Source organism: Schistocerca piceifrons, chromosome 8, assembly GCF_021461385.2.
Source record: "Schistocerca piceifrons isolate TAMUIC-IGC-003096 chromosome 8, iqSchPice1.1, whole genome shotgun sequence".
Lineage (NCBI taxonomy): Eukaryota > Metazoa > Arthropoda > Insecta > Orthoptera > Acrididae > Schistocerca > Schistocerca piceifrons.
The window spans coordinates 353,483,872-353,500,389 of NC_060145.1; the positions used below are offsets into that span (position 1 = coordinate 353,483,872).

Sequence of the window (16,518 nt, forward strand, 5' to 3'; positions counted from 1 at the left end):
TTTTATTGAATGCTTTTCCCATCTGATGTTAGTAAGGATCAGATTCCAGGTTGGAATATCAGCTGTTATGGAAAGGATAGTGCTCCCCTTGTCACCCAACACCATCTTGGAATGGAACAACTGAATTTCATCCTTTGTTGGGGCTTTGAATATCTATCATCATACCCTAATATGAGGGACAGTCTACCCAAGATTCTTCCCACACCTCCTGAAGGGGTGTTCCGTCACCCAAATACCTACCCTCCACAACATTCTAGTCAATCTGTATGCTATTCCAAATCCCAACCCCTTGCCACAGAGATCATATCCCTATGGAAGAGCCAGGTGTAAGACCTGCCCAATCCAACCACCCAGCACTTCCCACTCCAGTCCCGTCACAGGCTTATCCTATCCCCATCAGAGGCCAAGCCACCTGCGAAAGCACCCATATGATGTACCAGCTCTGCTGGGTTTGTTGCTATTAACAAGCTATCTGCCAGGATAAATGGTGGCCACCCTGTTCAAAGGCTGATTTCTCAACCCAGGTCATCTGGATTCTACCCTCCGCCACCACCCTTTCCAAACTGAGCAAATGCAAGTTATGCTTACAACACATTCTCCACTCCCAGAATCATCCTGGACTCAACCTATGGTAACCTCCTATCCCCACACCCTCCACCCAGCAGTTTCTGCCCGCTCTACCCTATCACTTCCTCCCAACCACGTTCCTTCACCCTTACTGCTCACTGCTCTCTGCCAATGCATCCACTGATCTTTTCCCCTTCTCCACTCCTCTTCTTTCCTTTCCTTTCCGTTCCCTTTTTCCCTATCCTCCCTCCACCAAAGCTTCCCAACACTGCACAGGGTAGGCTCATCTGCTGCCTCTTCTCCCCCACCTATACCCTGCTACCCCTCCTCCTTCCCTGATCCACTATGGATTGTTGCTTCCGTTCGATGCATTTCAGTTTTGGTCTGCCCTGAAAAGCCAGTGATAGTGGTCATGTGTGTGAGGTGTGCTTGCTTGTCTGAATGCATGCGTGGTCTTTTCTTTTGATGAAGGCTTCACCAAAACCTAAATGTGTAACAGTCTTATTGTTGTGACTGTCTGCAACACAGCATATCATTTTTACAGTGAGTAGCAATCTATCCTTTCCACAACTGTTAACATTAGTACAGAAATTGAACAGAATACAATAGAATACACTGTTCAAATTTTGCAATAAAACTGCTACAACTAAATAGATTATGTTCAGCAATAAATGTTAGGAGGAAGAGTGCCCATACTTGGAGGAAAGGTGGGGATGTCCCCTCCCCTTTTCCCCTAGCTTTCAGGAAAAGGAAAAAATATAATGTAGTCAAGCCTTTTTTTCCAAGGGAAAAACTGAAAAGTCAGTATTATGCAGGTTTTTAACAGGGTCGAAACAGGAACTTTTTTATGGCTACTTACAAGTTGTCACTTGTCTTTCAATACACTAAAAATACTCCATACCCCAGGTCCAGCCCCCCCACCTCCCCCTCCCTACAAATTATCTCCTGCCCTTGGTTAGGAGATCACATAGCTAGCTGGAAAGAAGTTAAATCATATGGTGAAACAAAATGATACAAGGTTTAAGTGAATTACATGTGATTTTAAGAAATTTAAGAACTGCATTACAGATCCAGTGTGTGTCAAAAATTTGTTGTCGGTTTGTATAGTTTATGAGTGGGCAAGAACATGTAGAAAGTCTTATGTAAGACTGGCAGTATGTGACACAGTGACAATACTGAAGTAGGTAGATGTTTATACAGAGAGATTTGACACAGATGTGCAGACTGTATGGAAGAGCATGGCATTAATGGAAAGACACATCTCACTTTTTCTTGTGGCTTCACTAATATCTAAATCTTGTGACTGCTCTTAATCTGGTGTCAGTCAAAACTGGGAAAAGTGCATGAAAAAAGCTGTGAAAATTCATCAATGTATTGGACAAAATTGAAGCATTAAAACTGACCTCGACTCTAGAAGCAAAAAATGTAATCTGTGAACTTAAAGTAGACCGAAAACTGATAATATTAAAGCCATCTCTAATTCAGCAAGTAAAATATAATGGCAAAGGAAGAAACCATTCTAACTTTCATATCCATGTTCAAGTGAGTCATAAAACTCTAGATAAATACTGTAACAGTTATCAGCAGTAATGAAGCTGATTACAATGGTAAAGACTGAGAAAGCAGGTCATCATATCCCATCTCTGTCTTCTACTAATTTCCTTATCCCCCCTCAATTCCTCATGCCTCTTTACTCAAATATTTAATGTTCTACTTGACCCACAAATATCTCATTTTCACTTTATTCCTCCACAATAGCATATCTACTCCACTCCTGTTTGCCCTTTGATTATGCAAATATGAAGCACTCAAGCACTTATTACACAAGCTCAAGTTTCATCACATTTAGAAAAATGTCTGTAAATATTACAATGTTTCAAAAAGTACACAATTTAAAGTGGGTGAAATTTTAGTGGGAATGGGTCAGAATGATTTACAGAAAAAATATCTGTATTTGTCTTCAATGAGGTTTTTAGTGGACAGGCATTGAATGTGTTGTCATATGCCCATTCTCACGGAGAAGTAGACAACAGTTCAGTGCATACGGATAATGAAAACACAGTCTAAGCATAGCAAGACTGTGGAGACTATTCTAACTGTGAAGTACCAAATGAGCCAACTGCTTGCAGTCCAATGCAGGAATTTGAAGAAACAGACTGTACAGTGTGTAGTCCTGTGTATCCTTGTAATATTCTGTCTCATCAACGTTAATAAATTCAATTCATTTTCACTCGTCTGCAGGTGAATTTGGCAGTAGCCACTAACCAATGTGTTTGATGCAAGATCCCCATTTGCTTGTGTATGAAGTTCATTTCATGCAGAAATTGAAACCAAAGGACCACTCAGAACAGAGTAACTAGCCATGACAAATTATAATAAGGGTATTACAAAGATATAATTTTCAATGACAAGGGATATTTCCACTTTAATTGATCTGTAAACAAAACAATTTGCTGCTTATTGGGCACAATGAAATTTTAGTGTGGATTGTAGTGTCACAGCAGCTTCTTTGTGAAACTGTATTAATCAATTTACTGGTGAAGAAAGGATATGTTCTCACAGTCAATCCATTTTTTTCCATGAAATCATTAAGTTTTACCCTATTAGCTGGATCACATTAGTGACTTGTGGTTTCATCAAACTAGTGTCCCATGCCACAATACTGACAATGCAATCAGTTTGATACTTGGCAGCTACCAGGTTGACTTGCCTCCTTTCACAATGACGACACCTGCCCAGGTTCCCCCCCCCCCCCCCCCCCCCCACACCACCCCCCCCCCCCCCCCCCCCCCCGTCTGTGATTGAGCACCGTGTAATCTTTTTTGGGGGTGTTTATAGCATTGCTTTATGAGAATAGTCCACAAACTTTGGTTAAACATAAGCAGGTATTAAAAAACATTATATAGTTTTTTTACCTTATTAAAGCAAGCTTCAATGGTCCCTTCATCTAAAATTTTGTGCTGATGAATTTCATTGTCCTACACACTTCATTTGATCTGCACATGTGGCTGAATGTAATTTTTTTCATGTGTATAGCCTGATGTAATTTTCAAATGGTGTGTTTCACAGGAAATCGAAAGACAACTTCCTCTGTTTGCCCTTTCTAATAGTCCCATCACAATAGCGCTCGACAGTCGCTGAAAACAATGCTGTCAATTAGCAGGCCATATCTTCCATTACACATAGTCCATTTCAGTAATTAATTTGGCATTTCACTACTGACCCACGAATTCTGTCACACACACATCGTCATTTCAAAAATGGACTTCAGGTGAAGAGTAATAGTACAAATCAATCTTTTGTGCTAGTAGCTAGAGTAATAGCATATTTCAGTGCTGAATTTCACTTCAGAGGAGATGCTTGGCAGTATAGGTTCATTAAAACAGTTTATTCTCCAATCAAATTTGGTTAGGATCCTATTGATAATAAGTCTCTTTCTGAAGTATGTCATTTAAATTTGGCAAAAATAATTTGATCATACAATGAACTTCTTTCCAGAAGTCACATTGACTTAATTGCTTATAACAAATGATAGCTGGTAATATAAATAACACTTTGTAGTTGTCCGCATTCATTTTACCATGTTTTGGATGAAATGGGGGTGATCACACAGCATTCTGATCTAATATGACAAATGAATGTAATGCTTCCAAGAACTTTTCAAGAATTTGTTGATCACACCTTAATATAATTCTGGCACTTTTTTACTTATCTTTCACTGAATGTAGAAGAGTGTAGCACTTATAAGTTCACAGCTGTTTACAAAGCCTGATGTAATACATTCACCACTTAATGTAGTTTTAAAGTTCTGCCAGCTAGTATTCCACATATCTTCTACTAGCAAATTCAACCTTTTTCATTTTTGTCTTAATCTCAAATCTGAGATGAGTATGTTTGTTTCAAACTATTGTACAAGTTTCATAATTATTTTTATCAAACCTTTGTACTGGTTTCACAATTATTTTTTATCATCAGTTTGAGTTAATAATTTCGTTTCATACTACTGTGTTTGTGTCACCAATTAATTTAGCATTTTTGTAACTCCGCAAATGATTTTTCTGTTATTGGTATTTTTAGAGAATGATTATAGTACATTTCTTTTTTCACTAGACACATTTTGAACTTTAGTTATGGAAAGTAGTTGGTTGACTGTTAATATTAATCTTTCATCAAACAGTTCATAGTTGCCAGTTTTTCGGTATATTTCTAAAGCAAGTATAGCATTTGTTTGTATTGCATCTTGTGACTTCTGGTCCAATGAATATGATAGCCTGAATTCAAACTATTTCTTACTACTACGACATTTTAAACTTTTTTGGAATACATCAAAGTTAAATATTACAGTACCTATTTTGACCTAACACCATGTGGAAGTTATGAATTGTCTGCAGGTAGCTTATTAACTTAGTGTCTCTGCAGCATTATATTTGTTAATTACTATTTCTGTCACTTCCTTAGACACAAATTATCTGCATTTTTTATTAATTCTCACGACAATTACATCCACTTTTTGGTACTATTTTTTTCTTCTCTGCTGGTGTTAGCATAGTCAATTTATGCAAAGCCGTAACTGATGCAAATACCTATTCTTTATTGCTCCAGATGAAGGAGAATAATGAAGCATTTGGAAGCAAATTCTATTAACAAGTTCAAAGCTTTGCAAATGCCTATAAAGGTCATATCTGAATTAGAGTAATCTTTTCTATAAGCATGCTTCATGCCTCTGATATATTTTATTGGTGAATAGTTACCCTTGTGAGTCTCTGTACCAGTTCAGGAATTTCTTGTATCTCTGTTACATAAAAGTTATACCAAAATGTGAATTTCCACTTGTTCCTGCTTCACAGTGTTTTTAGTTCAACATATTCACAGATAACCTCATCACCTTAATGTGAACTCTTTCACAAGAGCATATGAAGCACTACAAACTAAGTATTGTGGATAGATTTTCCTAGGATGATCTCAGACACTTGTTAATTATTTAGTAGGTTTGCAAATACTTCTGACTTGTTACGCACACTAAACTGTAAAATGTGACAGATTTCCTAAGCCACCATCATGTTACAAAGTGGATCATTAAACAATGTTTCATTCAGAGTGTCTCGTTACATGCTTTAATGGCATACTGCAGATTATGCATCAGACCTTTGAAATGTAGGTACACTTTCATGAACCCTCTTTTGAAAAATTTTAATATATTCCATCATGGACATGTTTTGACTGGGATTGTGGCTCTGTACTTTTACCCACACAAACCAAAGTAAGTGCATTTTCCAACATTCTGTACAAATTGGAGACATGTCAATTCTTGTGCTTATAAAAGTCCTCTTTGCTAAAATTTTTCATCTTTACTACAGTTGACACAGTCCACAGTAAGTGGTTGTCATCATTCTCACTTGCTGCATCACCAAAAGTTAAGTTCTCATTCAAATGTTTCCTCCACACTAAAATGTTTGTACAGTCAGTTATATACAAGAACTTAGCACAAACGTATTTCCTGGTGACATTTCTACATGTCGGTCTACAACTAGCATAACTCATTTTTTAAAAAAACTGTTATGATTTAAACAATGAAATCACATGCTTAGCACAATGTGTTTCAAGAATTTATTCTCATTTTCAAGTGCATTTGTTTTCGTGAATATTTTTGATGATGTTTGCATGTGTGATTTTCTGCCTATCTTGCATTGTAGGTGTCTTTTTGAGACACAGAATGCCACACACAAACACACACACACAAAAATCATCACTTACAATGTTTGTTTTTGTAATCATATCTTTTAGTCTGGCATAACGCTATTGTTCACAATGACATCAACTTTTCACATAAAAAGGCATTCTTTGACAGTGTGCTTCAGTTCTGGAGCAGTGAATGCAAGTGATGGAGTGATATTTCAACCATATCATCCTATTGTCAGAAAGGACGAAAGTTTTCACTGTGATGTAACCTTTTAAGAAATTAGAATAGTAATAATGAACAACTGACTAATCAAGTTGCCAGTCATACAGTGTCATTTTCACTGCATAATCCCTAAGAATCTACAGGATCATGTCAGAAGCAGAAATTTGCGTTATTGCTTCCTGAAGGATCATTATCAGGGTGAATCCAGTTTTCCTCCTTTGTGGATAGTTGGCAGTAATAGATCTTAATCCATCTTAAAGAATTAATGTTCCTCTTTTACTTAGTCTCAGTTTTACTTCCTTAAAAATCTGTTTCTCTTGATGTCAGAATTTTACAGCAACTACAGATGAAGATACTGTACAATACTCCAATTAATCAGTAATTAATGCTGAATACACATTAAAAAGTTAAACTTTTCGTCTTTTCTTCCAATTTGGTGATCTGCACTTTACCAAACAGGCATATTTCATGAAAGCTGACATTCCAAGATAGAGGTATTTGAGATAGTCTTAGTTTTCAATTCTTATTTCTAATTAGACATCTGTTGCAGGGTTATCACTACCCTAATTTTGTTTCCATCTTCTATGAATTCGCTTATCATATTCATACACAAAATGAATCTGACAATAATTTTCTCTTCAATTCTTTCATCACTGCTTTTGATATTTACCTGTAAAGAACAAATAACATAAAAATCAAAATTTTGTGGAAAGTAGTATACTAAAATAATGCAAAGTATACACAGACTGAGGAAGTAATTAAAGCATTTCACTGCACAAACATTTGACTAATTCAGTAATTAATACATTAGGCAAACATTAAGTCCTTGGGAAATCAAGTGCGACTTTTACTCAAAAAAATAAATTTGTAAATGTGAGGCCAGTGAATCCATCCTGAAAAACCACAACTATCAGAAGACTATCCTGCCACCTCCTTTTCTTTTGGCTCATTGGTAGAAAAATATTCTGAAGGAACTGAAAGTCCTTTTACATCACCTGGCTGATCAGATGTGCATCAGCTTCATCAAGTTTCTGAAATATCAAATGTCACAACTTCTGACCTTAACCCCTATTCATGGTCTTGCTCATGAGTAGTTGAGTTACTTCTCCTTAAAGCACTGGAATATTGGAGTAATTCCACAGCAACTGAGTGCACATTTCTTGAAATCAAATGCTCCAGTTGCTCATTATATTGTAGCTTTGTTTACACAATGGTTTGCAACTCGATTAAAAATCACAGTCCTTCATTTTAAGTGGTCATGCTAATGACAGCAGTGTCACATAATTTTTTAGCTTCTGATATTTCATTGACATAAATATTACTCTTAAAATATTAAGTATGCTCCATTCAGTAACATTACACCTGCTAACAAGTAGGTTGCTCAAACAGGTTCATGAGCTTCTTCAATGCTAAAGATAATGCACTGTCATTTTGCTTCCCGTTTTACCAAAACGGCAGACACAATACCATGTTAACTTTTGAGCTTCCTTTTGCATGCTTTGCTAAATCATATTTCTTTATCCTGTTTTACAACAAGCAGACCTTTATATTTCCATTGATTATATTTAACTTATGACCATACAATCAACACACTATTTTCACTGCAGTGTCTTCAGCTTGACTCATTTCTTCTTTTGGTCTCTGAATCAATGTGATGCATTAATGACACCCATCAGTCTAACATACAAATTTAAAATGCTTATCACATTCTTGCACTGGAACCAAATAAGTTCTTCCAGACATTGCAGTAATTTCTTGTGTTTACCTTAAATATTCAGTCTCATGAGTTGTCTCCCACTGCTTCACTGCATGTTCTGTTTATTGTTGTAAAATTAAATCCATAAACCCCAGAAAATACTATAAGAGCACAGTATTTGCTGCAGTGGATAATGTATGTATGTTTTTGGTAAGAAAAATGTAAAAAAGATGTTCTTCAGAAATCCCTTTTGCAGAAATTGTTGCTTGGAACAAATGTCTGCTTTCTATGGACCTATCCTAAAGCCAATAATGAATTCATATCACAGTACTCCAAATACAAATCTATAATAAGGCAGTCATCATCACAGATCAATGCAGCTACATCAGAAGACTAAACAGTCAGTTTAATAACATCAGACACAATAATTCATTTATCAGTAGTTTAAGATTGAACGAAATGAAATTAATGAAATTCCAAAAGACATGCCAACCAGACTATGTAATTCAGATTTCAACTCCAAAAGAATGCAAATGTGTTGTTCTGTCTAAATCCAAACTGTTGCCATGCCTCTGTTCACTAACTCCATATCATTCACATTCTTATGAACATATTCTCTTTGTGATGATAGACAGTTTGCTACTTAATGTATCTACCACTACCACCTTTCCATTATACTACTCTTGTACCTATGTCTTTCTTCTATTCTTTCTCCTGCAGCTTGACAGACCCTAAATAATTCTAAGGGCACAAAGAGAAGCGTTTTTCTCTCTTCCCTCCACTGCCATGACCTTTCTTTTGATATTTTGCTTTTTATTTACATGAAGTAATTTTCTGACTGTCTACTAAGCATCACTTACCTCCACCTGATGCCAAATTTTCTATCTCCTCTTCGCTTATTTGCGCAAGTGCGGCAATTTCATCAAGAAGATTCCTGGGGAAAAAATGAGAACAGAAAATATTTTCATTGTTTTGTAAAAATTTATGTTCAAAACAGTGGTACAGCTAATGCACAGCATAAAATCTGAATTATGATTAAATACATGTGATACACCTACATAAGAACTGAAAAGTTCAATTTCCTTCACACTGCTCTGACCTTTAGTCCTTCAGCTGATATAGCTACATAGTTTTATCTCATCCTTACATATCCTCTTCCTTTCCCATTAATCTGATTTTCTCTCTCTTTGGTACCTTTACTTGTCTGTTTGTTATTTCTTAATTATTTTGTTTTCATTTTTATCATTTGTTACAGTTTACTAAATTCTTTCAAAAATCCTCTTTTATTTTCCAAACCCTACACCCCTGATATTTTTGTCACATAATCTTGGCAGAAAGAAAACAGACAGGAAGAGAAGAAGGTATTGTATAATGATGCCATCATAAATTATGTACACAGCATTAGGAATTCAGTTTGAGTTCAAATGACGTGGAATGAGAATATATGGACATGAACAGTCAGGAAGACCAATGAGAACAAAATTTTGTACTTTATCAATGACATCCACCAGACTGTGACAATGAGGCATCAGTTAATTATGAGAGAAATAGCAGATGCTACTGGTATCTCATACAAAAACAAACAAAAGAATTTACATGAAGACTGACATGAGAAAGGCAACCTTAAATTTGATTTTATCTACTTGTTGCTGATAAAAAATCCACACCTCAAATAAATCCATATGATGTTGTTGTTGTGGTCCTCAGTCCTGAGACTGGTTTGATGCAGCTCTCCATGCTACTCTATCCTGTGCAAGCTTTTTCATCTCCCAGTACCTACTGCAACCTACATCCTTCTGAATCTGCTTAGTGTATTCATCTCTTGGTCTCCCTCTACGAGTTTTACCCTCCCCGCTGCCCTCCAATACTAAATTGGTGATCCCTTGATGCCTCAGAACATGTCCTACCAACCGATCCCTTCTTCTGGTCAAGTTGTGCCACAAACTTCTCTTCTCCCCAATCCTATTCAATACTTCCTCATTTGTTATGTGATCTACCCATCTAATCTTCAGCATTCTTCTGTAGCACCACATTTCGAAAGCTTCTATTCTCTTCTTGTCCAAACTATTTATTGTCCATGTTTCACTTCCATACATGGCTACACTCCATACAAATATAAATTATAAAAATATATGTATGTATGTTCCACATCTCCCAAACGACTGGACCAATTTCAACCAAACTTGGTACACACATCATTTAGTGTCTGGAAAGAATCACTGTGGAGGTACGAAACACCCACCTATGAAAGAGGTTGGTGTAGGGATGAGGTTGATAAAGCAATGTTGCCCATGATGCGAGAATACCCGAGACTTGCAACAAATTTAACACACACTTTCAATCCTTTACGAAACTTTTTCTTGGTGATGACAACCAACCCCCCACCCCCCCCCCAAAAAAAAAAAAAAAAAAAAAAAAAATACTAAAGAAGAAAACTTTGTCACTTACCACATTTTCACTGTTCTTGCATGAAAACTCTCTCATGAAGCACAATGTTTCAATTTATTACTTCTTTACTACTAACTGCATTCATGGCACTTTTGCAGTCTGTATTCATATATACCACTGACTGTACCAGAAAAATTACACCATTTTACAACTCTTAGTTCAGGAGATACAATGTCAAACACTGAAAGTGTGAGAAACTACCACATCCTGGAAGATGTTTAAATTTATTACTTTGTTGCTACTAACTATTTGCAACTCTTGTATTTTCCACTGAATGCACCTACAGAAATATAGCATTGCACAAAACATAATTCAAGAGATATGATGTCATAAACAGCAAGATGGGCGAGACACTGCTGTATCATGCATGAAGTTTTAATTTTTTTATTACTTCTTTGCTACTAACTCCATTCACAACATTGACAGGCATTGAAGGAGAATGAGGAAATGGGGACAGATGGGTGTAGGATGAAATGGACAAAGAGACAAGGGAGGGGGAAATGGACAGAAACATGAAAGAGGAGAGATATCCAGAGACGGGAGGAGAAAGGGACAGACAGAAAGATGTGGGAAGAGGAGATGAACAGACAGAGGGGAAGGAGGAAATGGCCAGGGAAAGGGAGGGGGAGGATATGGACAAAAATAGGAAAGAGGAAGAGATGGACAGAGAGAGGGGGATTGAAAAAGAGAGGAGGGGGAGATGGAATTAGAGGGGGGAGGCACAGATTGAGATTGAGATAGATAGATAGATATATATATATATATATATATAGAGAGAGAGAGAGAGAGAGAGAGAGAGAGAGAGAGAGAGAGAGAGATGGCGATGGACAGAGAGGTGTGGTGGAGATTGATAGAAAGAGCGAGAAAAAGGAGATGGACTAACAGAAGACTGGAATAAATACATATCCAGACAACACTGGGTACTCAGCTAGTATAGATTACAAATGGAAAATTATTATCTTGAAGGTTGTACTACTGTCAACAACATTCTGAAAATGAGAAATGTTTTATGACGTTTACAGCAAAGAACAGATTCCAAAGAAGAATGAAGCACCTAATGCCAGACGCATGCATCACTCAAATTTTCCTAGGAACTCTTAGCCCTCCATAAGCCACATATACTGGCAAAAATAAAATTAATAAAGAAAGGAGATACTAGGATTACAGGAACTCGACAAAGCAGTAAATAATGTACAGGACAAGAAGGGTATTTGGCGGGGGGGGGGGGGGGGGGGGGGGGAGGTTGGATAAATGGAAAAAGGGAGGGATGAATATTGACTAATTAATTACATGAAACTATCAAATTGCACTAATTTATTACGTTCCATTCAATCTTTGGAGTGTTCGAGCAAGTCTCCCATTTTTTCCTCCGTGGCCTCTCTCTTTTTTCAGTCCGCTTTGTGACTTTACTCTCTGGCAGTACTTAGTATTTGATAATGTTTGGCTGTACGAGTTACTGTTGAAAATGTCTCATGAACTAATATGAGCCTTATCTAAATCCTTTTTGACCTGCTGGATCCAAGATATGGTTTTGAGTTGTTCTATGTACACTGCAGCTTTGTGGACATGTTTTGTTGGGAGTCAGTGGATGTGCACATAAAATTCGAATTTTCTTTTTTTGAGGTTTGTCACAAGATTCTGTCCCTTTTTCAGTTGTTTTTCAAAACTGTAGTCTGCATTCATCTTCTGTTCTTTTGTGACAGAGTATCTACATCTACATCGATACTCTGCAAATCACACTTAACTGCCTGGCAGAGGGATCATCAAACCACCTTCACAATAATTCTCTATTATCCCATTCTCAAACAGGGCGTAGAAAAAATGAACACCTGTATGTTTCTGTGCAAGCTCTGATTTCCCTTGTTGTATTATGATGATCGTTTCCCCCTATGTAGGTCAGGGTCAACAAAATATTTTCATATTCAGATGAGAAATTTGCTGATTGAAATTTTGTGAGGAGATTCCGACCACAATGAAAAACACCTTTGTTTTAATGATGTCCACCCCAAATTCTGTATCATGTCAGTAACACTCTCTCCCCTATTTCGCGACAATACAAAAGGTGCTGCTGATCATTGAAATTTCTCGATGTACTCTGTTAATCCTGCCTGGTACGGATTCCTGACCAAGCAGCAGTACTCCAAAAAGAGGACACACAAGCAAAGGGTAGGCAGTCTCTTTAGTAGATCGTTTACATTTTCTATGTGTCCTGCCAATAAAACACAGTCTTTGGTTAGCTTTCCCCACAATATTTTCTGTGTGTTCCTTCCAATTTAAATTGTTTGACACTGTAATTCCTAGGTATTTATTTGAATTTACAGTCTTTAGATTTGACTGATTTATCATGTAACAGAAGTTTAATGGATTCCTTTTAGCACTCATGTGATATCCTCACACTTCTCATTATTTAGGGTCAACCATCAATTTTCACACCATACAGATATCTTTTCTAAATTGTTTTGGTCTTAATATGACTTTACTAGACAATAAATGACAGCATCATCTGCAAACAAACCATACAGTTGCTCAGATTGTCTCCTAAATTGTTTATATAGATAAGGTACAGCAAAGGGCCTGTAACACTACCTTGGGTAATGCCAGATACCACTTTTGTTTTACTCAATGACTTTCTATCAGTTACTATGAACTGTGACCCCTCTGGCAGGGAATCACATATCCAGTTACATAACAATATTCCACAAGCATGCAATTTCGCTACAAGCCACTTGTGTGGTACAGTGTCAAAAGCCTTCTGGAAGTCTAGATATACAGAATCAGTTTGAAATCCCTAGTCTATAACACTCAACACTTTGCGTGTGTAAAGAGCTAGTTGTGTTTCTGAAGAATGATGTTTTCTAAATCCATGTTGACTGTTTACCAATAGACCATTCTCTTCGAGGTAATTCATACTGTTCAAACACAATATATGTTCCTAAATCCTGCTGCATATAAACATTAATGATATGGGCTTGTAATTAAGTGGATTATTCCTACTATCTTCCTTGAATATTAGTGTGACCTATGCAACTTTCCAGTCTTTGGGTACAGATCTTTCATCGAGCGAATGGTTGCATATGATAGTTAAGTAAGGAGCTATTGCATCACCTTACTCTGAAATGAATCTAATTAGTATACAATCTGGAGAGGAAGACTTGCTTTTATTGTTATTTAAGTTGCTTCAATACTCTGAGTTCTTAGAACTCTGCAGTCTGCTTTGAGGATATATTCCAGATCACTTTTACCATGGGGTGTATGCATTTTGCGGCTTCACGCTTGATAATTGAGTTGTAGTGCCTGGTTTTGTGTGTATTTATGTACTTTTTTGGTAGATGATGTAGGTTTTACTGTATCCACTCCCATGTTTTTGTATGTGAATTTTCTGTGCCACCCCTCTACCCCATAGGTTCAAGGATTCAGCCTAACTACCTGAAGTACGGAAATCCCTTGATTTGTCCACATTTTGTTATCAGTTTTTGAGTCTGATGTTTTAAGCACATGTACCTTTTTTTTTTTTTTTTTTTTTTTTTTTTTTTTTTTTTTTTTTTTTTTTTTTTTTTTGGAAATATGTGGAGGTAACTCATCCAGCACAGTTGAGCTTCGTTTGTTGCCACATCAATCAATAATCCCACCAATTGTGATGTGTGCTTGGTTATTTGGTTCTTAAATGCAAAACAAGTTCATCCTGGTGAAATTCTCCAGCAGATTGTTGAAGTTTATAGTAGACGTGTAATGACTAATGGAAATGTGTGAATGTGTGTAAATGGTGTAGGCTTTTTAATGAAGGAAGGACAAATGTTCATGATAAGAATGATCTGGATGGCCTATTGTCGGGAATGAAGACCTGACATGAAATGCTGATGAGGAAATTTGACAAAACAGGCAGTTCACTATAGACGAGTTGCATCAGATATTTCCCACAAGTTACAAAATCAGTAGTTTTTCACACTGTTACTGACAAACTTCACTACAAAAAGATATGTGCAATATTCTTTGTCTGTTTTAGGAGTGCTATCACAAGGATGGTGATGTGTCCTTGCGTAACACTGTGACTGGTGATGAAACATGGGTTGTGTACTTCACTCCAGAGGATAAACGTCAATCCAGTGAGTGGCATCATTCAAACTCCCCAATGAAGCCACAGAAATTCAAACAAGGACATTAAACACAGAAATCATGGCCAAAGTTTATTGGGACTGGAAAGGCATTCTTCCGTTAGACTTATTAACAAGAGGAATGACAATAAATGCTGAGAAGTACAGTAAAACATTATAAAAGCTTAGGCGCACTACACAAAATCACTGATGGGGCTGCTCTCTAGCGACAACATTCTGCTTCACGACAATGCTCGGTCCCATGTAGCGGCAATAACAAAGACACAACTGGACTAGTTTCACTGGGAACTACCAGATAATCCACCATACAGCCCTGACTTAGCACCATCACACTTTCATCTGTTTTCAAAACTGAAGGAATTTCTTGGTAGAAAGGGTTTGGAAAATGATGATATGATGATATGCTGAAAAATGCTGTTACCAGCTGGTTTAAAGGTCAGGTGGCAGAGGTCATTGAAGCCGAGATCAAAAAGCTGGTGCCACAACTTTACAAATGTTTAAATGTTCATGATGACTATGTTAGAAAGTGAAAAAATGTACATAATGTAGTTTCTGATCAATTTAATTCAATAATAAAATTTCTCTTACTCCATTGCAAATTGGTTCTTACTTTAAAAATGGCCCTCATAGAATCAACTGATAGCTAGCAGCATACATGCAATGAGCCATACCTTCCCCATAGCAGATGTTACTCATGTAAGCTAGCCTGAAGCTCCAGTTATGAAGTGTCACCACATTACAAGCAGCAAAATATTACATACATTATAGATTAAATTACACATCTACCATAGAACAAATTGAATAAAATTCTGTACAACATTCTGTTATGCCAATAGCTAACAAAGAGGATCCCTCATATACACAGTACTTTTCAAAACATGCACACAAAGTAATACAATACATAGAATTTAGAACTTCCATAAATAAATAACTTTCTAACAGTAATGGAAATTCCTGCAGGGAGCAATATATAAAATACAGGAAAGGCAACCACCTGCCTATGTGGGTACATCCTCTGATTATTCCTGCAAAAGTCCTTTAGAAATCTTACATGTTGTAGCTGCGAAAATTTTGTTAAATGGTTGTTCCTTCATGTATTATCTCTTGGTATGTCTGATGGTTTTCATCACTTGTTTCCCAATTTCAGGTAAGTGTTTTTTTCTGCTGTTATACTTAGGCTAATGGTCTTTGCATTCTTCCAGCACTTTTTCACATTCTGAGTATCACCAGGATGTCTAGAGCTCTTTTTCTGTGGGATTACTTCTTTGGTCTTTTGTGTGATTTCGATATGGATTTTCCCAGTGCTCTGCTGAGGAATTGTGGTCACCACATGAACTTATTATTATTTATTTTATGGTCTTCATTGGACCACTCTAGTCAAAAACACAAAGTTGTAAACAAGTTGTTACACAGGGATACATTTGGCTCAACAATAACTTAATATGATATTTAGGTAATATAATTATTAGAGTCTATTCTTAAGTGAAAGGTGTTTTGCTCTTCTGTCTGCGCGATATTTCTTCATTCTTTCAGATATTTTCTTTCTTTCTTCATCTGAGGCCACTCTTCCTGTACTCCTTTTATTGATTTTCATTTGTAGTCTGGTTTGCGGGTCTTGCAGTATTCTGGTTTTCTCCATTTGTTTTTTAGGTCATCTGCTGTAATTTGGAGTTTTTATATCTTCCTTAATTTCTGTGATCCATTTAATGTCGCTCTTGCTATTCCACAATTTTCATATTATTTTTTTACTAATTCTGTTTTCTGTAGTTCTCATCAGATGTCCAACGAATGAG

General features: G+C 36.7%; 1 protein-coding gene across 2 annotated transcripts in view; it reads right to left on the minus strand.

The window, feature by feature from the left end:
• LOC124711842 (gastrula zinc finger protein XlCGF7.1-like) overlaps positions 1–16,518 on the minus strand; it is a 90,211-nt gene that overhangs the window by 12,912 nt on the left and 60,781 nt on the right. Inside the window, exons 3-4 of one of the 2 annotated variants that reach the window (XR_007005531.1) lie at positions 9,026–9,099; positions 6,197–7,139 (exon numbers count right to left, since the gene is read on the minus strand). Coding sequence is in view for 1 of the 2 variants with exons in the window: in XM_047242067.1 (XP_047098023.1) it covers positions 9,026–9,099 (74 nt within the window). In the remaining variant the exon portion in view is untranslated. Of the gene's footprint in view, positions 1–6,196; positions 7,140–9,025; positions 9,100–16,518 lie in introns of those variants that run through there. The other variant, XM_047242067.1, reaches the window with a different exon arrangement.